This window comes from Anolis sagrei, chromosome 1, assembly GCF_037176765.1.
Source record: "Anolis sagrei isolate rAnoSag1 chromosome 1, rAnoSag1.mat, whole genome shotgun sequence".
NCBI classification, from domain to species: Eukaryota; Metazoa; Chordata; class Lepidosauria; order Squamata; family Dactyloidae; genus Anolis; species Anolis sagrei.
The window spans coordinates 138,929,616-138,950,563 of NC_090021.1; the positions used below are offsets into that span (position 1 = coordinate 138,929,616).

General features: G+C 40.7%; 1 protein-coding gene across 1 annotated transcript in view; it reads left to right on the top strand.

Annotated features, from left to right (window-relative positions):
• KLHL29 (kelch like family member 29) overlaps positions 1 to 20,948 on the top strand; it is a 545,709-nt gene that overhangs the window by 296,205 nt on the left and 228,556 nt on the right. The window contains exons 4-5 of the mRNA XM_060786976.2: positions 8,354 to 8,495; positions 9,697 to 10,239. Coding sequence (XP_060642959.2) covers positions 8,354 to 8,495; positions 9,697 to 10,239 — 685 coding nt within the window. The remainder of the gene's footprint in view (positions 1 to 8,353; positions 8,496 to 9,696; positions 10,240 to 20,948) is intronic.

The window sequence follows — 20,948 nt, forward strand, 5'->3', positions numbered from 1 at the left end:
CTGTCATTCTTCAGTCCTGCCTGCACAAGGGTTTAACCCATTATGCCACCGGGAGCTCCTTGGCGATCCTCCTGAAGAATATGTACATATATACTTGAAGAAATTCCACGTCGCTTTAAACAAGGGAGGAAGTACATTCTTAGTCCTATATTTATAGTTGCAGAAATCCTTGTTCTTCACATTGCTTCAGCGGCGTTATATTGCTCCCCTTCTGCATTTCTTATCTTGCTGTGTGCCTGTCTCTCACATACGCATACACCATTCTCCGCACCATTGCATTTTGTCTGTCAAGTGAAACACTGCGTTCCTTGCAAATCGTGCCCATATATAAAGAGGAAAGCACTGAAATATTATATGCTGCCAGGTGATGGAGCTGGAGAAGTCCCAGGATTATGTTCTCTTAATATTCTTTCTTGACAAGGATTAGTATGTATTCTGAAGCTCGGGTAATTGGGTTTTATCTCCTGTCTCTTCCCTCAATAGTTGCTTCAGTCCTGACACAGATATTTTGCTCAGTCCAGGATAAAAATAAGTCAGCGGAGCATATTGTAGTTCTAAAGCACCTGCCAGATGTCTTCTACCTCCAGGCTGTGACTCTCCTCATTCCATCTTCCGGTTCCTCATGCACATTGAGTGTCTAACTAGAGGCAAGCTATTATCTCTCTTTTGTAGCATCCTTCTTTTCGCTTTTCTTTTCCCTCCTGGGGAAGTTCAGTTTCAGCCACAAGGTCTATCATTTCTGTGAAATCACTGTAGCTTTTCTGGAGAGTTCTTCATATGTTTTCAGAGTGCAACTCTTGGTATTTTAATTTCAGTGGTTACAATTAGTTTGCCATTTTTGAGTCCAGCACAATTTGGGCTAACCTTGAGTAAAAAATCTTTATATGGAGGTATTGCGAGTAAGAAATTGGCATGTGGCTTGAATATTAAAACAATAAATAGCATTGTATTTAAAAACTGAATTTGCTATGGTCCCGCCTATATGTTACTAGCAAACTGTTGTGTGCAGTTAACATGTTTCTGCTTATATGAGAGCATTTGAAGCATTTTAATTGCTTTTGTTTTTATGCTTGCTTGCTTGCTAGCTGCCTGCTACATTCCAAATGCTAAGCTGAAGTAAATTAAAAATGTTCTCTAGAGTACAGGGGAAAATGAGACTAGTAGGCAAAGGCTATTTTTAATTTCACCACTTTTGGAAATCTGTAGAATTTCTCCCACTACAATAATGTCAGTATACTCTCCATTGAAAGTGAATAACGTATCTCAAAAACAAATTTAAAGTTTGTGCTGGATAGAAGTAAACAGATGGGGACATAAATTGCCAAATATAATGTCACATGAGATAGAGGGGAGGAAATGGTTTCTTGTTGAGGACTTGAATGGGACTACGTGATTTATATACTGATTTTACTGCCTGGAAAGAAGAAACCACATGAATCATCCTTTCGCTACACTACCCTCACCATCCTACATCTTTCATCCCAGGAAACATTACTGCTTAGTATAACTTTTGGGTTGGTTGATACCCCGGCACTAAGATGGATTTGCAATGACATGTAGCTACTCCATTTTCAATATGCCAAAAGCAAACTCCATTTTCGACTCACAGCTGGTTTGTCCTGCATAGTATCACTGCATTTATAATCCAGACAACAACCGGTCCAAGCAAATCAAGCTTTGCCAAAGAGATTCTGCTAGAGAGATTATATCTTACTTGTTAACTTGGGGATTCAGATCTGAGTTCCTGGTTCAAATGTTCATTGTGTTGTCTCAACTTAGAATGAGCTTTCTTGGTTAGCTTTCTATAAGACCTCTAGCTATCTTTGAGGGCTTATAAGGTACAGTGGAACCTTGACTTAAAAGCATTACCCAACTTAAGAGCATTTCAATTTAAGAGCCGTTGCTTACTGTGTTTTGCTTTGACATATGAACAGCATTTTGAGTTAAGAGCTAGCAACAGAGGGAGCAGACTCTTTGCTTCATGCCTCCATGCCTTGTGCTCTTGTTCGCTTTGAGAAATTGTTGTCTGCTTTGCTCTTGCCCACTTTGAGGAACTTTGGGTTAGTTGAGTTTGTGTGCTTTTTATTCCTGGCATGTTTGGCTTCATGAAGAGGGAGAGGGAGAAAGAGCAAGAGAGCAAGGGAGGTTGGAATGAGTACAATATGACGAAAATGATGCTTCTGCCTCTTCACTTTGTGCTTTGTGCAACCTTGCCACAACTTCGCGCTTCTACCATTTTAAAGTTGATCTTTCTTATTGTTCCATGGGAAAGTGCATTTATCCGTTATTTGTTATTCATAAAGTAAATTTTCTTGATTAAAAACATGTAGCAAAAATGATGTTTGTCATGCAATGCATATTTTAAATTTAAGAGTACTACTGTTAGTGACATATGGAGACATAATGACTGTGATCATGCAGCCAGAAGCATGAAGACAATGTCTTCCAGTACCTCCTGTACTTCCACAAGAGGTCCTGGAGATTATGATTTTTTTATGTGTCCATTTGCAAAAGCAGAGCAAGCTACAATTTAGTCTCCCCTCATCCTCCTCAATCCAATTTTCCATAGGAAGGTAGGTTGCATTCACAAAGAGATGTATAGGAAACAGAGATAGGCTTTGGGTTCTGCCAGTGTGCTTCTGGATCTCAACTAGTATATATTAACATATTTACTCAAATCTAACACATTTTTTTGGTTAAATTACATAGCTGAAATTGAGGTATGCATTAAATTCAATGGCATTAGAATTGCACACCTAAATCCACCCGCACTGTTGGGCAAGAGATCCTAGCGAGGGACAAAGGAGGGAGAGGGAGAGGCTGGGGCGGCCATGAAAAGGCTGGTGGGAAGTTGATGGATGTCATGTAAAGGCTGGTGAGAAGGCCTGACAGAGGGACACAGTTTCCCACCAGCCTTTTCATAGTCGCTACCTTGCATTCAAGAATGATTGACAAATAGAGGGAGAAAATGTGGAGGCCGTGACAGACTTTGTATTTCTAGGTGTAAAGATTACTGCAGATGCAGACTGTGGCCAGGAAATCAGAAGACGCTTACTTCTTGGGAGGAGAGCAATGTCCAATCTCGACAAAATAGTAAAGAGTAGAGACATCAGACTGGCAACAAAGATCCGCCTAGTCAAAGCCATGGTATTCCCTGTAGTAACCTACGGATGTGAGAGCTGGACCTTAGGGAAGGCTGAGCGAAGGAAGATCGATGCTTTTGAGCTGTGGTGTTGGAGGAAAGTTCTGAGAGTGCCTTGGACTGCGAGAAGATCCAACCAGTCCATCCTCCAGGAAATAAAGCCCGACTGCTCACTGGAGAGAAGGATACTAGAGACAAAGTTGAAGTACTTTGGCCACATCATGAGGAGACAGCAAAGCCTAGAGAAGACAATTATGCTGGGGAAAGTGGAAGGCAAAAGGAAGAGGGGCCGACCAAGGACAAGATGGATGGATGGCATCCTTGAAGTGACTGGACTGACCTTGAAGGAGCTGGGGGTGGTGATGGCCGACAGGGAGCTTTGGCGTGGGCTGGTCCATGAGGTCACGAAGAGTCAGAGACGACTGAACGAATGAACAACCACCTTGCATTACGTTACATTCTACAGCAATGCACACCTTCAAAGTTAACGGTGCATTATACTCGAGTAAATACAGTAATAGCAGGAGTGGTGCTATATTTGAGTAGCTGGTGGATATCACTGGTCCCTTCCACTAACAAGGCTCCCAGGCTAGCTTCCAAATTCTCTATTCAATTCAGGTAGCAAAATGTCATGAATAGCCCCTGTTTCTAGCATCATTCTTGGAAGAGAGCTCTTCTTCCTTTCCTTTTCAGCAACTACGTGCTGGCGTATCATCACTTATAACTGCTAAGTATTTGATCTTCTATTTTTTTAGTATTTGCAATATTTGCATTTATTTTATTTGTCGTGTCAGGGCAACCAGTCAATTATATTACATTTCTAACAGAACAAAGCAAACAAACAGACAAAATACAAAATTTGTGAGTTTGGTAGTTAATTAAACGTCCTTTGACCAGTAGCTGGCCACTTGGAGTGCTTCTGGTGTTGCTGCAAGAAGGTCCTCCATTGTGCATGTGGAAGGCTCGGGTTGCATTGCAGCAGGTGGTCAGTGGTTTGCTCCTCTCCACACTCGCATGTCAAGGATTCCACTTTGTAGCCCCATTTCTTGAGATTGGCTCTGCATCTTGTGGTGCCAGAGCGCAGTCTGTTCAGCGCCTTCCAAGTTGCTCAATTTTCTGTGTGCCCAGGGGGGAGTCTCTCATTTGGTATCAGCCATTGGTTGAGGTTCTGGGTTTGAGCCTGCCACTTTTGGACTCGCTTGCTGAGGTGTTCCAGCGAGTGTCTCTGTAGATCTTAGAAAACTATTTCTTGATTTAAGTCGTTGACGTGCTGGCTGATACCCAAACAGGGGATGAGCTGGAGATGTCACTGCCTTGGTCCTTTCACTATTGGCTGCTACTTCCCGGCGGATGTCAGGTGGTGCAATACCGGCTAAGCAGTGTAATTTCTCCAGTGGTGTAGGGCGCAGACACCCCGTGAAAATGTGGCATGTCTCATTAAGAGCCACATCCACTGTTTTAGTGTGGTGAGATGCGTTCCACACTGGGCATGCGTACTCAGCAGCAGAGTAGCACAGCGCAAGAGCAGATGTCTATTTGCATTAATATTTGCATTAGACCAATACAGAAATAAAACAAACCACAACAACAATGTACTTTTAAGTTGCATGCCAACTTATGAATTTCATATGATTTTTTGCAGGCAGTGTGGTTTTGTCAGTTTCTTCCTCTGAAATATAGCCGACAACATAGGTGTTCATTTATGGTCTCCCACCCAAGTACTAACCTTCCTTTACCCCCTTTGAAAAGCACACCTGAGAGTGTGTTTCATGCAATTTGTCTCTTTCATGTTTTTTTTTAATTCAAACAAGCATCTAACATGAAAGCCAAAGAGAAAAGAACAGCATAATGCAATTAGTTCCTGTGATGTTTGCAGTCTTTTTATGAAGCTCATCTCTTTCCAGTGGCCAGTGAACATCACAGATAATAATGAAATATAAAAAGGATGTTCCTGTTTCCCTGCCCATAGCCACACATACACAATTATCCTTTTAAATATATTAAATAATTTAAGCCTCCTGAATATGAAAGGCAGTAATTTGTAGAATAAGGACTAAAAATGGGCAATAATTCTAAACTAACCATTTTTAAAATAGCAAAGATAATGTAACATTCAGGTCTTTTGGAGGGTGGGGTTGTTTTAAAATTATGTTGAAAAGCATCATTATGAAATGGATTATTCCTTCTCCAGGTTGTGTTGTCTGTATTGCACTTCACCATTACTGGTATTGGGATTTTGATCTGATATAACTCTACCTTCTTTCTGGTTGAAAATGCAATGCCTTTGGAGTCCAGTTTGATTATGATATGCTTGGTGTATACATTTAAACTTACTGCACCGTTAAGACACGGGATTTTTGAGAATGTTCTGTGCAAAGACGTGCCTGTAATAAGGAGGAGGAGAGTAGCATTTTGTGAACGGAGAACAGGCTTGTCTCTTGTTTTGTCAGTTTGGCAAATATGACTGCTTTCCTCAAGAGGCATCCCAAACTGGATCAGGAAACATACTTTTAAAACAGTTGCAACAGGTCTGGATTGGCATATTTAGCAACTTCATCCATGGATTGCAAATACCATGTGTAACAAGTGTGATTCTGTAAGTTTGAAAGCTATCATCACCAGTATGAGCAGAAAAAAATGAGTACAGACATCTCTCACTTAACTGTGCCTGAAATAGCTACTTCTTTTAGGGGAACACTACCTTGTATTGTCAATGTTGGGAAGCTCTGTGAAAATGACTTGTTCTCTCCCTCATTCGCCATAAATCCGTAAATATCGGGGTAGGTTGATGTCATTGTGTGAGATGGGTCAGAAAGGGGAGGGAGATTTCCCAGAGAATATGTCTTCTGTTGTTGTTGTTATACTCTACGCATTATTTAAAAAATCTCAGAATGGCTTAGGAAGAGCATAAGATCAAGTCAAACAGCTCAAAACTATTAAATAGTTTAAATACGCTAACACATATGAAACACCTGAATGAGTTAAAAACGCATTTGTTCCCCCCCCCCTTGTGTTTAGAGACTGTGACAGCCAGCCATTTTTAATAGGGGCTTACTGTGAAAGTCTATGTGCCTCTGTCTCTCTGCAGAGAGGTTTATGCTGGAAACCATTATTAAAAATGGCCACTGCCAGTCCGCTCTATCACAAGCATCCAAAAGAGCAGCCACACAGCATATTTCAGTCTCCTCCATGTTGAGATAAATGCCACTGGGGAGAAAGGCAGCAGTGCCTTTCTCTTTCCAGTTTGGGCTAAAGAGGTAATGATTTCTGAGTTCTTCTTGCTTCTGACTCTTGTTACAGACTTCACTCTTGGACCCTATTCCAGGTTTGATTTGTGTATAAGTCACAAATCTTACAAAATGGGGGGGGGGGGGGCAATGTTTTTGTCAAAAAACAATCAACTTCTTCAAAGTTTGTATGGTAGCTCTACTAAAGGAGTTCATTTCTTTCCCACTTACAAATCTGTAAGCATCTTCCATTTTCCTCCTCAGGAAGCTCAATTGTTATCTTGTTCAGCATTTAGTTTTGTGGGATGCTTTATATGGAGCTGTCTTTCTGATTTCCCCCCCCCCCCCCCCACTTCATGATTAGTGAGCCTTGCCTTTTTTCAGCGCTGTACAATTGTTTCAACTGCCCGAAACATTGCCAGCTTAGTCTCTTTTACAGACGACTCTCACAGGTTACTATGTGTTGATTCTTTTTTAAAATTGTTGAACAATAAATACTAATACTTTCTTTCAGAGCATTTTACTCCAGTTCAGTTTTAAAGAAAATGGGCTTGGCATTTTTGGTTTGTTTGCTTGTTTAATTTTTTAGAAATACAATCAAGAAAGAATTATCCCAGCATGGAGGTATAATCATGCCCAAAAATATAATTAATGTGCAGTGGTTTTAGAAATAAAGTCTGATAACTGCATTAAATTGTGCCAGCAAACAGTTAGAATATGAGTTGCTCTAATTTGTGCCAAACCAATAGCACAAATAGTCCACTCACATTGTAAAAATTGTATAGCCACGGAGGCATCTACACTTTATAATTAATGCAGTTTGATACTATTTTTGCTGCCATAGCGCACTGCTGGGAATACTCTTTGATAGAAAAGGCTAAAAAGTACAAATCTTAAGATTCCACATCATTTTATTTATTTATTTATTTTACAGCTTTTATATTCCGCCCTTCTCACCCTGCAGGGGACTCAGGGCGGATTACAGTGTACACATATATGGCAAACATTCAATGCCAATTTTGACATACAACATATACAGATATAGACAGAGGCTATTTAACTTTTTCTGGCCGCCAGGGGAGCTGTCGCTTTCATCGTCCATCTGCGACACTGATGAAGTACTTCCGCATTCCCTGCATGCTTCCCCGCTGGAATGCTTGCTGGAGTCTTTTTTTTTATGGCCTCATAAATTAGTTAATTTAGCCTCCCCACACTTTAAGGTGGTACCTAATTTTCCTATTTGACAGATGCAACTGTCTTTCGGGTTGCAAAGGTCGACAACAGGCTACACAATTGGTTGGAAACCCACTCCAACCCAGGCTGGCTTCGAACTCATGACCTTTTGGTCAGAGTGATCTTAATGCAGCTGACACTCAGCCAGCTGTGCCACAATCCCGGAGTTCCCTCTATCATTCAGCCATGGCAATGGAGCCCCCGGTGGCGCAGTGGGTTAAACCCCTGTGCCGGCAAGACTGAAGACCGACAGGTCACAGGTTCGAATCCGGGGAGAGGCGGATGAGCTCCCTCTATCAACTCCAGCTCCTCATGCGGGGACATGAGAGAAGCCTCCCACAAGGATGATAAAAACACAATCATCCGGGCGTCCTCTGGGCAACGTCCTTGCAGACAGCCAATTCTCTCACACCAGAAGCAATTTGCAGTTTCTCAAGCCGCTCCTGACATGACAAAAAAAAAAAAGCCATGGCAATTAAAGTGGTGTCGAACTTCATTATTGCTACAGTGTGGATTCATCCCACATTATATACTAATATTTAAAGAAAAAAACTTATGCTTGTTGTGTTAACTATAATCATGATCAATTTTAATAAAATAAAAAGTACAATTAGCTTGCCTTGGTAATGTAAGTCTCAATAAATGCAAGAAATGAATTTTCTAACAGCTGCTACAGAAACCTATAAAATGCCTGCGGGGTTCCATGTATATTAGTCTAAATTGGATATGCTTTTGTCTCATTCTCTGGCAGACGCCTTGCATCTCCAAGACAGAGAGTCAGCCGCAAGGATTAGCAACCAGTGTAAGGTGGGGACAGACGCCCATCAACCAGTCTACGCCCTGGGACACAGATGAGCCACCACCTAAACAGATGAGGGAGACTGAAAACCCAGGTATGCTCTCTCTCAGCCTTGTTTGTAATTCTGCTGGGGGGAAATGTTCAAAGCAAATTCAACACGCTGTCTCCAATTACCCTTCTGAATAAGACTTTATCCTGAGTCCTTTTGTTAAATGCTATCGCTGGCTTTTTCTTTCTAGCTTTAAAGGCCTCCCTTCAGGTTACTCCTGTGTCACAGCTACTTTAAATGTATTAAGATGCCTGCAAGTTCATTAAAGCATTTTCTCCCTTACCAACAATCTCTGTCTTTGCCAGGGTTAAAACAAAACACACACACAACCCATTGCATAATACTTCAAGGCCTCTTTTTATGTCCAGAGCCACCTGAAATGATTCCCAGCTTCCAGACACATATCATACATTGTGCAGCTGTGCCAGCCGCCTAATTACAATCTCTTTGTAGTGGCTGGAACACGGTTATTATACGCACAGAGTGTTTGTCAGGGAGCCATGAAAACATGTTGGGGAAAGAGGTTAATTTTCTTGGAAGCATATACTTAAGCCGCACAAAGCTGAAAATGTGTGAAATTGTAAACATTCTGCATCACTGGTTGATCAGTATTTCTAACATTTGTGCTTTCCTGCCATATTGTAGCACCTGAAGCCACTTAGCAGTCTGGAATAATTCCAAATTTTTCACCTTTTGTGATGTAAAAAGTGAGGGACTTGATAGAGTCATTGGTGGGTGGCAAGTAGGGAATTTAGATTGTATGGAGGATGACTAAAATGATCAAAGGTCTGGAGACCATGCTCTATGAGGAGCGGCCTAAAGAGCTGGGTATGTTTAGCCTGCAGAAGAGAAGGTTGAGAAACAATACGATAGCCATGTATAAATATGTGAAAGGATGTCATAAGGAAGAGGACGCAGGCTTGTTTTCTGCTGCCCTGGAGTAGGACTTGGACCGATGGGTTCAAATTGTAGGAAAGGAGATTCTAGTTAAACATTAGGAAGAACTTCTGACTGTAAGAACTGCTCAACAGTGGAACTCTCTGCCTTGGAGTGTAGTGGAAACTCCTTTTTTGGAGGTTTTTAAACAGAGGCTGGATGGCCATCTGTCAGCGGTGCTTCGATTGTGCTTTTCCTGCATGGCAGGGGGCTGGACTAGATGGCCCATGTGGTCTCCTCCAACCCTATGATTCTATGATTCTCTCTCTTTTGGAAGAATTGTTCTTATTGCTAGCTTTCCTTTTTCCAGGTACAGCTCCATGGGTTACAACAGTTGCAGCAGGTAGCCAGCCAACTCTTATAACTCATTCTTATGGGATGACTCAACCTCCGACCTTCAGCCCAGCAGTGAACGTCCAAGCCCCTGTCATTGGAGTTACACCCTCACTCCCTCCGCATGTTACCCCCCAGCTTCCTTTAATGCCAGCTCATTACCGGCTTCAGCAGCAGCCTTCACAGCCACTGAGTAACATGGTTGTGAACCTGCAAAGCCAGCCTTTGTACACTAACAGCCAGCCCATTGCTATGTCTTCTATGACTGGGGTTGGCCAGGTGACGCACCCAGGCCACAGTACGGTAGGGAATGGTCACATGACTTGCCCTATTCTGCCTCCGCCACCGCCAGCTTTGCCTTCGGCCGCCCTACCTAATAGTGTTCCAGCTACCAATGGGCAGGCTGCTCCTCAGCTTCCTCCTAACCAGATGGGGAGCCCGGACAACACAAATGGGGTGCAGATGCTGCGGACTGTTGGTGTGGGGAAGTACGAGTTCACAGACCCTTGGCATCCAAAAGGTAGGTCAGCCCAGAACCCTTCATGTTTTTGGTGCTTGGCGTTTGGGATGATGAATACTTAGAAACGTGGAAATATGTGTGTGCCTGTGATGAACTGTGTAACATTTAACTTCTGCCACCTACCTGTTTTAGAGGTGCTCTCGCCAATTAAAGTACCTGTAGTGTTGACTTTCCTGAGTGTTGGCACTCCAGCATCAATTTCCTGTCTTGCATTTTGTGGTAGGTTTTCATGAATTAAAGATGACAAACTGGTTCTTCTGAGAAGACGGGGGAACCTGTGAGCTTATTTGCGTCCTGAGTGACACTTTCCTTCAGGAAAAAAAACCCACCAGAGATAGACATCTCAAAGCACACGAGGCAGCTGTCTCTCTGTCCTTTAGATTTGTTTTTTCTTCTCCTGAGGAACACTTACTTGTAAGACCAGGGCTTTTTTGTTTACATTTTGGTTTCTGAGTTTCATTATTTGATATACTTGAGGATATCTTTTTTCCCCCAGTGTTTAAGGAAGAACTGGGCTGATATTTCAGTCACTTCTGGCAATAGATTGAATTAGGACCTTAACACATTGGGATATACTCCATTTATATCAGTATGCATCCCATATATTTTTAGGACTGGATGTATGCTGTATTCAGAAGGGATTCATACTGACCACATCACACCCAATTACGTTTTGAAAGTACTGCACTATGACTCACCACACCATCACAGGATGGCTGGAGCCTCCCTATCCATTGGAATGCCTCCTTTGTCACTTTTTTATTTTTCCCCCCAATGTTGCTCAGTGACATAGCCTATAATTCTTGAACTACCATTCTCATGAGATATTAGCTGATGAAATGCATACTAATTTTCCGATCACACATAAAAATAGTGCCTCTGAACTGCATTAAATAAAAACAGGATTAGAATCCTGTGTAAATTTCCTGTGTTTCTGCAATGTTTTGGAGACAGATTTCAATGGATTACTGACAAAATGGGACAAACATCATATGAAAGGATCCATTCTGAGTCTCAAAAACAGAGTATATCTCAATGTGATAATGTCCTTAGTCAGCTTCTAAAGTTGAGGGGTACAAAGTGCAACTTTCCACATGCTTTGACAGCATAGCAAAGATGGGGAGTGCTGGTAGTTTCGGTCCAACAGGTTTTGGAGAGCTACTCTTTGCTTTAAAGGTTCTTCCACACAGAGAGCACTTGTGTTGTCCACCTGCAACCTGGACTTCAAGAGAATCCTAGCACAACAGCTGGCAGAATAATGTGATTGTAGAATTCTGGCCGTTATGTGATCCTTGTTCAGATCCATTTTGGAAAATGAGCAGAGCAATGAAGTGAAAGATAGATAAACACTAAGTGTACAGAGGGAATGTACGTAACCTATTTTCTCTATGTGCCTCCAGTTCACTTTGCACCATATCGACTGTACCATTCATCCATGCAAAGTTCTCAAATTTGTCCCAGGGAGATATGTTGCTGGTGAGGAACACGGTATAATGGGAAGATGCTGTTTTCTTAGAAAAATAGAATAGCTGTCTATTACTTTAGAGATGGCTGCAAGTCATAACAGGTTGAGATTTCTCCCTGGAACATAACAAACAAACACTTTGACTCACCTTGTTTCTATGACACTATTACATATCTTTAATTGCATTACAACTCTTAGAGCGTTATACTTGGCATTCAGCTTTGTGCCAGTCATTGTAACAATATTTCAACTTAATCTCTGGGTTCTGTTTTTTTTTTTCCTTCAAATTACTTTGTCTCTTGTGGGGAAAAAGAGTCTTTACCATTCCAAAACTAAAATAATGTGGAGATTAAGAAAAACTATTAAACCACCATAAAAGGTCACAGAGATTCCAAGGAGTATGCAAACCAATTTGCATATGCAAAAAAGGTCCAGGATTACAGTATACAGTAGAGTCTCGCTTATTCAACTTTTGCTCATCCAACATTCTGTATTATCCAACACAGTCTGCCTCCCTCCTGGATCCTTGACTGTTTCAATACATTGCAATGTTTTGGTGCTAAATTCATAATTACAGTAATTACTATATAATGTTACTGTGTATTGAACTGCTTTTTCTGTCAATTTGTTGTAAAACATGATGTTTTGGTGCTTAATTTTAAAAACATAACATAATTTGATGTTTAATAGGCTTTTCCTTAATCCCTCCTCATTATCCAACCTTTTCACTTTTCCATTATTCTGCTGGCCTGTTTATGTTGGATAAGCAAGACTCTACTGTACTAAAACCTCTTGTGTGCCTAGGTGTTAAAGAACTTCCTTCACATTAAATACTTTTATTTTTGATATGAAGAGATCCATACCGAATGCCCTGTGGTATGAGCAATTGCTTCAACATATTGATTTCTGAACCAAAGAACTTTCACAGTTTTTCAGCGTTTGCGTTGAATGAACACGAGATGTCACTGGAGGCTGTTGGCTTGCCATGTATGCCTACAATGGTCAAATAAGTGTTTCCCAATGAAATCAAGGATGGCAAGTAGTTTTTCTCCTGTAAAAATGTTAAAGCTTAGGCGTCCAAATTGATTTTATATATTTCAAGTTGAGATGTTCTCACATAATAGATCCATTGTGACCACATCTTTGAAGACAAACTTGAATACACCCCAGTGTCCTATGTTCTCAACATGTATCAGATACAAGCCAAACCATGATTGCCTGCGGTTCCCTAGTTTTACTTCTATGTCAATTTTCTTTCTTTTTTCTTCCAAAGGTAGATTTTTCTTGTATGATTATATGATGCTCATAAAAGCATTATTTCAGTATTATTCTCCTAATGAAGAAATCTCAAATATTCCAGTCTAGACATTGTATAAAAGGGGAAATCCATTCCTAGAATGCATGCATCTCGTGTACAGAAGGAAAGCAGATATTAGCTTTGACTGATGACAGCTGTCAATGTATTAACTTTACAATTTTTCATAAATTGTAGAGCAGGCTGCTCTTATCTAGTGAATTAGATTTTACTAGCTTCTCTATTTACAGTCATCAGCATCTGATTTATTCCTTCCCATTTAAGAGAAACAGTGGAGCATCTAGATATAGAAGACAGATGAATAGCAAAGCTCAATGTCTGTGGCTTTGGAAATATTTTTTTGCTCCTGATTCATCATAATCTACTTTAAAGCTCTTGTCAGACCTAATGATAAAACATCAGATACAGAATCATTTTAAAAATCTTCAATTCAGCGACTATTTATTGATTGAGTTACAGTATTTGTATTCCACCCTTCTCACCCCGAAGGAGACTCAGAGCAGATCACAGAACACATATACAGCAAACATTCAATGCAGTTATACACTGATAAAGGTACATATAGGCGTTCCCATCTCCGGCATCTTGGAGGCTGTGCTCGGTTCCAGCCACGGGAGGGTGGGGGTGGGGGAGGGAGTGCTGTTGTTCCATCTTCCCTGTCAAAGTGCTTTATTTGTAAACTTCCCCCTTGATCAAATTGTCGGTATTTTCATGGCATTTCCTTCTGGGTGTTTAAATACCTCCCCGCTTTAAAGTGGTACCTATTTATCTACTCACATTTGTTTTTGAACTGCTAGGTAGGCAGAAGTTGGGCTAAAGGCCAGGAATTCACCCCTGTAAGATTATTATGCAAATGCTTCAATATACGGAAGATCTCTCAGCCGCTTGACTGAGTAATCTCCCTTAGGAAGGCATTGCATAATGCAGAATACTTAAAAAAAACCAAAGATATGTGGGGGTTAGAGCAAAGGTATTCAAAGTGACTAAGGCAAGGTCTGAAAAGCTTTATCTCAACTATTGATCAAACAGCCACCCCCATCCAACCATGCATGGAAATAATAACTCAGAAACACCAGAATAACATAATAAAAACAGTTTAATGTATTGTCGAAGGCTTTCATGGCCGGAATCACTGGGTTGTTGTAGGTTTTTTCGGGCTATATGGCCATGTTATAGAGGCATTCTCTCCTGACTACCTCTGAGGATGCTTGCCATAGATGCAGGCGAAACATCAGGAGAGAATGCCTCTAGAACATGGCCATATAGCCCGAAAAAACCTACAACAACCCAAGAACAGTTTACTCACGAAAGTTGCCGGAAGGAAAATCATACAGGCAAAATTCTTGGTTGCCGGAATAAATCCAAATACAGCAAGAAAAATACGTAAGGCCTAAAGGTGAAAAGGGGGAAAGTCTCACGTAGCATGCAAACTATATTCCTCAAAATGGTGTCTCCGTGCAAAAAGCACTGGACGGAGAACAGGAATACAGGAAAACAACAAGAATGAGGACACACACAGAGGCAAAGCATTGCCTCTGCCTTTTATAGGTTTGTGGGATCAAAGGGGATGCCTACATGCCTTGCCACCCATTCCCAATGGCGAAAGTTCCCCAAAACCCCAAGATGCAAAATTTATGAAGCCAATAAACCTGACAAGGACTCTAGTGATCCTAAACAGGCAACATGCAAGGACCTAATCATTTCAATGTCTGCATGCAAAGATTGTCAGTTTACCCAGCAACCTCAACCTGGGCTTTGAACTGCCAACCTTTCAATTTTGCAAGATTTACTGCAGCTGGCAGTTAACCTGCTGTGCTAAAGTCCGGCCCTAAGCTATATATTTTTGCCATGTTTAGAAAGAGATTCCCAGTAGAAGCTGTCTTGAGTTTTTAACAGAATGCTTGCTTTAATTCCCCTTCTAAATGTTCCATTTTAAATGTGTATCCTGGGAAATACACAAAAGTAAAAATTCGAATAGGAAATAAAGCGAAGCAGTGTCAAATGCTTCAGGAACAGAGTCAGAGTTGATGTAGAAACAGTTTCTATAAGATTTTGTGAATCGTTTTAGGTAAACCTTTGCTAGCAGCATGAGGAAATTCTAGTGCAGATGGCCTTAAAAAGCTTTTTCATTACAATTGCTTCATTATTTCTGTGTCCCAACTCCCTGGTTCTGCCCAAAATACGCTAACCTCGTTTTTATTGTTTTTGCTTGACTATCTCGCCTAGCATTTTACTCCGCAATTCCCCAAATGAAAAGAACATGTCTTGCCACTCAAAATAAGGAATACTGATGTTTTTATACATCATTAGTGAACTGATTTAAAATTTTACATTTTGCTTTCCCTAATTATGTTTCATTTGGCTGAGCTGTATTCCTGCAGGGTCTGTACTGCAGTGTGTATTTACGAAGACGTGTCTTCTTAATAGCCTTTCCCCCCTCTTATATTAGTAAACAAATTCATGGCAAATATAATAGTAATCTCCACTCAAAACAAAAAGGTTATAAGATTTAGGTCCCATTTGCAATAGGTCAACATTTCTTTTGACATATGAGTGAAATAAAGTCCAATTAATGTTTAAAGTGAATTATGTAGTCCAATTAATTTTTAAAGTGAAGTAATGTTTGCATTTTATGTTATTATATTTTCATATATTTTAAGGAACCAATCGTTTAGGTTTTATTACTTAATGCCATAAAGTTATGTTCCAAATGAGGACTTAATTGGTCTTTTCCTCCCTGGTAGCACAGAGAAGAGATAGTATTTTCAAGCATTTACAGTCTTGTAAAAGATCATCTACTGTCTTCTTTATTTATTTGATTTATATCCTGCCTTTTTCCTAATACAGAACCCAATGCATCTGATTTCTCATTTTCAAGAAAACTACACATTTAAGTTATATAAACATGTATATATTATATACAAATGTCATGGGTTTCCCAGGCTGTGTGGCCATGTTCCAGAAGCATTCTCTCCTGATGTTTCACCCACGTCTATGGCAGGCATCCTCAAAAGTTGTGATGTATGTTGGAAACTAGGCAAGTGGGGTTCATATTTATGGAATGTCCAAGGTGGGAGAAAGAACGCCTCTCTGCTCAAGGCAGGTGTGAATGTTGATTAGCATTGGTTAGAATCAATCAGGGCCATCTAACACCTCCCAACAAAGGATCCCCCATGCAGTTTTGAAGCTCCAAGGCCATTAAATACTAATCAAGGTGACCAATTGTTGCAATGACCACCTTGATTAGCATTAAATGACCTTGAAAGTCTGGCTGCTTCCTGCCAGGGACAATGCTTTGTTGGGAGGTGTTAGCTGGCCCTGATTGTTTCATGTTTGGAATTCCCCTGTTTTCTCTTTATTTACTATCCTGATTTTAGGGTTATTTTTAATACAGGTAGCCAGATTCTGTTCATTTTTATGGTTTCATCCTTTCCATTGAAATTGTCTACATGTTTGTTTCAACAGAAAGGAGAAAACCATGAAAATGAACAAAATCTGGCTACCTGTATTTTAAAAAAAGCTCTGAAATCAGGACAGTAAATAAAGAACAACACTCTGAAAACAGGGGGATTCCAGACAGGAAACCATCAGGACCAGTAACACCTCCTAACAAAGGATTCCCTCAGACAAGAAGAAGCCTTTTTTGAAGCGCCAAGGCCATTCAATGCCAATTAAGATGGTAATTGCAATATTCACACCTACCTCAAGCAGACAAGAGACCTTGTCTGGACATTCCACAGATATATAAACTTCACTTGCCTAGTTTCTAACAGACCTCACAACCTTTGAGGATGCCTGCCATGAATGTAGGTGAAACATCAGGAGAGAATGCTTCTGGAACATAGCCATATAGCCCAGAAAACTCACAGCAACCCTGTGATCCCAGCCTTCGACAACAAAATGCTTCTATCTTTTAGTAAAAGCACAGCAGTTATTTCCTAGTACATTCAACAATGCTTTTGACATATATGATGATCTCCAACATCAAAACATGAAACGTAAGGGTGGATTGCCATGACCAGGAGTAATGCTTATCATTTGATATTTGTACCCATCAGAAGAAACGATTGCTTATCTGCCACTTTCCAAACATGAAGTTAAGCTCAATGCCTGCAGTTTCAACACTCCTACTTGAAATCCAGGGAAGCTGGAAGTGGATAGCAGTGGGCTTTAAGAATGTGATTAGAGACAGTAGATTACTGTGTCTTTACTGCTTCAGGAGCCATAAGTGGCTACCTTGTATTTCATTTTAAGTGCCATTGACGTCTACACTAGAGTGCAATTCAGATAAAATTACCTTCCCACTAAAATTAGGGTAGACAGCTGACAGAGTTTTTCAATCAACAGGAAAAAAAAAACTTTAACTACATTTATACACTTCAGAAAGCATTTTCGTAAAAAATCCTGGGGAAGCGGTATAGTTTAAAGTGTGTGGTACTTGCAATTTAATGATCAGAAGCTAGAATGCATTACAAGTGGCTATCTTTCAAATTCTATTTTTCACTAAGCCGGGGAAGAACAGAAAATTCCCTAAGAGTATAGCACGATAGATGAAAGAGTTTTAAAAATAGATTAGTCTGCTGTCATTATGACATTTGGAAAATCCAAATGTAAAAGAACTGGGAATAGGTAATTGCGTTGTTTTGGACCGTAATAGCGTTATTCACATGTTGATAAAGTTCAACTTATTTCCTGGTGGATTAGTCATTTCTCCTGAAGGTTGCGTTTCTGTTGTGGGGAAACCGATCCTCCCCAAGAAGATCTGCAGACTAGGATCCAGTTGATGATGCCTGAGATAGTCTATGGGTTTTTGAACTTCTATCTTTTGATGCTGCAGAGTGGCTCTTGACAGTAACCCGGTGGAAAGGAGCAATTTGAAGGTTAGTGCTCCCCTTTTGATTATGATTCCATGAAGCATAACAAGATGCCACTGGAAGGGAAAAAGCAGCATGTACACACACAGTAAGGTGGGGCATGAGTACGTAGAAATGTTTCGCTTCAAGCCCAGACCAGAACTTTTTGTTGCAAGGAAATTGCATGGCATTTGCACTATATTGTCACCAACTTTCCTTTCTCAGCCCGTGTCATTCTTTGGATGCGAGGCCTTCAAATAGTATCACAGTATTTAAAATTATTTTAAAGACCACATACAATATGCCTAAGGTGGTGCATTTGGTCCATTTTCCCACAGAAGACCTAGGTACATAGGCCTAAAGCCTGCACCCATAGGCGTACTTTGGATGTACGTGTGAAGCCCCTCGCCCCAAAAACAATGTATACAAAAATGAAACAAAAAAACCCCCAAATATCTGACCTCCAGATTTTGAGAGGTTCAGACTAAAATGGATCAGGACCCCCACCAAAGCCGAACATTAAATGGATCAAGGTAAGTCCCAAATGCACAAGACTACAGGCTTGCCCTCACAAGAAGCCAACATTCATCTTGAGCCCTAGAAGTCATAGGGCTCAAGGAAGTAATGCTACCCCTCTATTCCGCTTTGGTTAGACCACACCTGGAATATTGTGTCCAATTCTGGGCACCACAATTCAAGAGAGATATTGACAAGCTGGAATGTGTCCAGAGGAGGGCGACTAAAATGATCAAGGGAGCGGCTTAAGGAGCTGGGCATGTTTCGCCTGCAGAAGAGAAGGCTGAAAGGAGATATGATAGCAATGTGTAAATATGTGAGAGGAAGCCACAGGGAGGAGGGAGCAAGCTTGTTTTCTGCTTCCTTGGAGACTAGGATGCAGAACAATGGCTTCAAACTACAAGAGAGGAGATTCCATCTGAACATGAGGAAGAACTTCCTGACTGTGAGAGCCATTCAGCAGTGGAACTCTGCCCTGGAGTGTGATGGAGGCTCCTTCTTTGGAAGCTTTTAAACAGAGGCTGGATGGCCATCTGTCAGGGGTGATTTAAATGCAATATTCCTGCTTCTTGGCAAGGGGTTGGACTAGATGGCCCATGAGGTCTCTTCCAACTCTTTGATTCTATGACTTTCCCCCATTTTTTTTAAAATGGAGGTTATGAGGAGTTGTGGTGCCCTGGAGGAATGCACACACTAGTGTGCTGGGGAGGGCGATGTCTGATTCATAAAACGTGTTGGGCAAATTCATATTTTGAACAGCCTCAGTCTAGATTATATCACCAATACTAATTCACTGGATTTGACTGTTTGATCAAATTCAAAATGAATGAAGCTTTATTTATAGCCCGCCCTATCTCCCCAAGGACACTCAGGGCGGCTCACAACAAAATACACAGTGGCAAACATTTGGTGCCAACAATAACATTCAATGCCAACAAAAGAGCATGGAAGTTTACAGGCAATTGAATAGGTCATGTTTTTTGTCAAAAAGAAATGCTGTCCATATTGTAGAGGAGTTGGCCCACAATACAACTTTGGATATATTGGAATTACTCAGGTCAAACTTTAGTGTCTGCAGTTCTTTAGTCATCTTTGTGTGGTTGGATATGAATAGGAGTTGCTCGTAGACATGTTTGTTCTGTGTTGTGTCATTCAGTATAGACATTAATGATTGTATGCACCCCCTCCCCTCGTATATTAAAAGTAATTCATATATGAACTGGGAATTTAATTCTGCCATGACTTCCTCTTGAGGGAGGCATTTTCCCTACTGTATTTGTCATAAATGGCTCATTCCTCCGTTCTGCTTCTAAACTCGCAGTTCTCTTTTCGCCCTGATAAGGAATCGTTCCATATAGAAACAGGATTCCCTTTCAAGTCACGTCTTAGCACTGCTTCCCATGTGAAAAATGTAAGTTACAGAAATTTTCTAGAACTTGGGGCATGAAAAATTAGTTGAAAGTCTGTTAAATACAACATAGAAGTATTAGGAAAAAAATAGGTTGTTTACTGCAGCTTTCCTCTAGTGATTTATAATTAGTCTTGGGAGTGTCCAGGTTTTTCCTCTGCTCTTCTCCAGTAATTATTTGGATGCATTTTCCCTCTTGGGCAAGGAGGAAGAACGAATCCAACTGGTTCGGCTTTTCTAAAACGGTATTGTAGTTGTTCTAACATACCCAGAAACACTATCCGTCATGCTAATTTCTTGATATCTTGCTTAACTGACATTGTCATGCTGCCTTTGATCTGAGCTAGTTCTATATTTGGCACTCTTTGACCTCACAGTGGCGGGACATCTTGTCAAGATCCAGCGAAAGCAGCAATTGCACAATCCTTATAATGACGGTAGAATTTATGTGGGTCTCTGTCCTAAGCCACATAGATTTGCAAAACAGCTGTGTCTGATATGTTCTCATTAGCATTCCAGGAGCAATCCAGGAGCATTCTCAGTACTGTTACTAAATGAGACTAAATTTAGTGTTTCTGGGTAATTTCTTGGGCCACTTTAACCCTGTTGACCAGAGCCCTAAATTTTGCTGGAAGTATCTATGTGTGAAACAAGAGATATCATTATAAACAGGTGAAGGATGGCAGAGCAAAAGGAAGGGGACATAATAGAAATAATAAGGACTATAAGTGCAGTCATGCTATATTCTCGGAGATGAGTGCCTGAGCCAATGCTCTTTCAAAGAACATATTTCTAAGCCTGCATTGTGGTATCATCTGGTGTGGTTTCTCAGAATAAAGCTTGTTGTTTTGGTTGTGAATTAAAGTGAATGAATGGATTTCAGTTATTGTACTTCAAGAGAGCCACCCCAATGTATGGTGACTGATGTTTTGTCTCCGTCAGCTTTTAAATCGGCATTATGAGAAAGATGAGTGGGTTGTTATAAATAACATTTTTAAAAAAATCATTTTCATATCTACTTTTGATAAAACTACATTTTTAAAAGGTGAAGAGCGACCCTTCGAGTGTTTTCCCAGCAGGTTGGATTTAGGAGGAAATTTGAACCCTTGATCCAAATGTACACAGTATCCACAGATTCAATGCATATGGTTT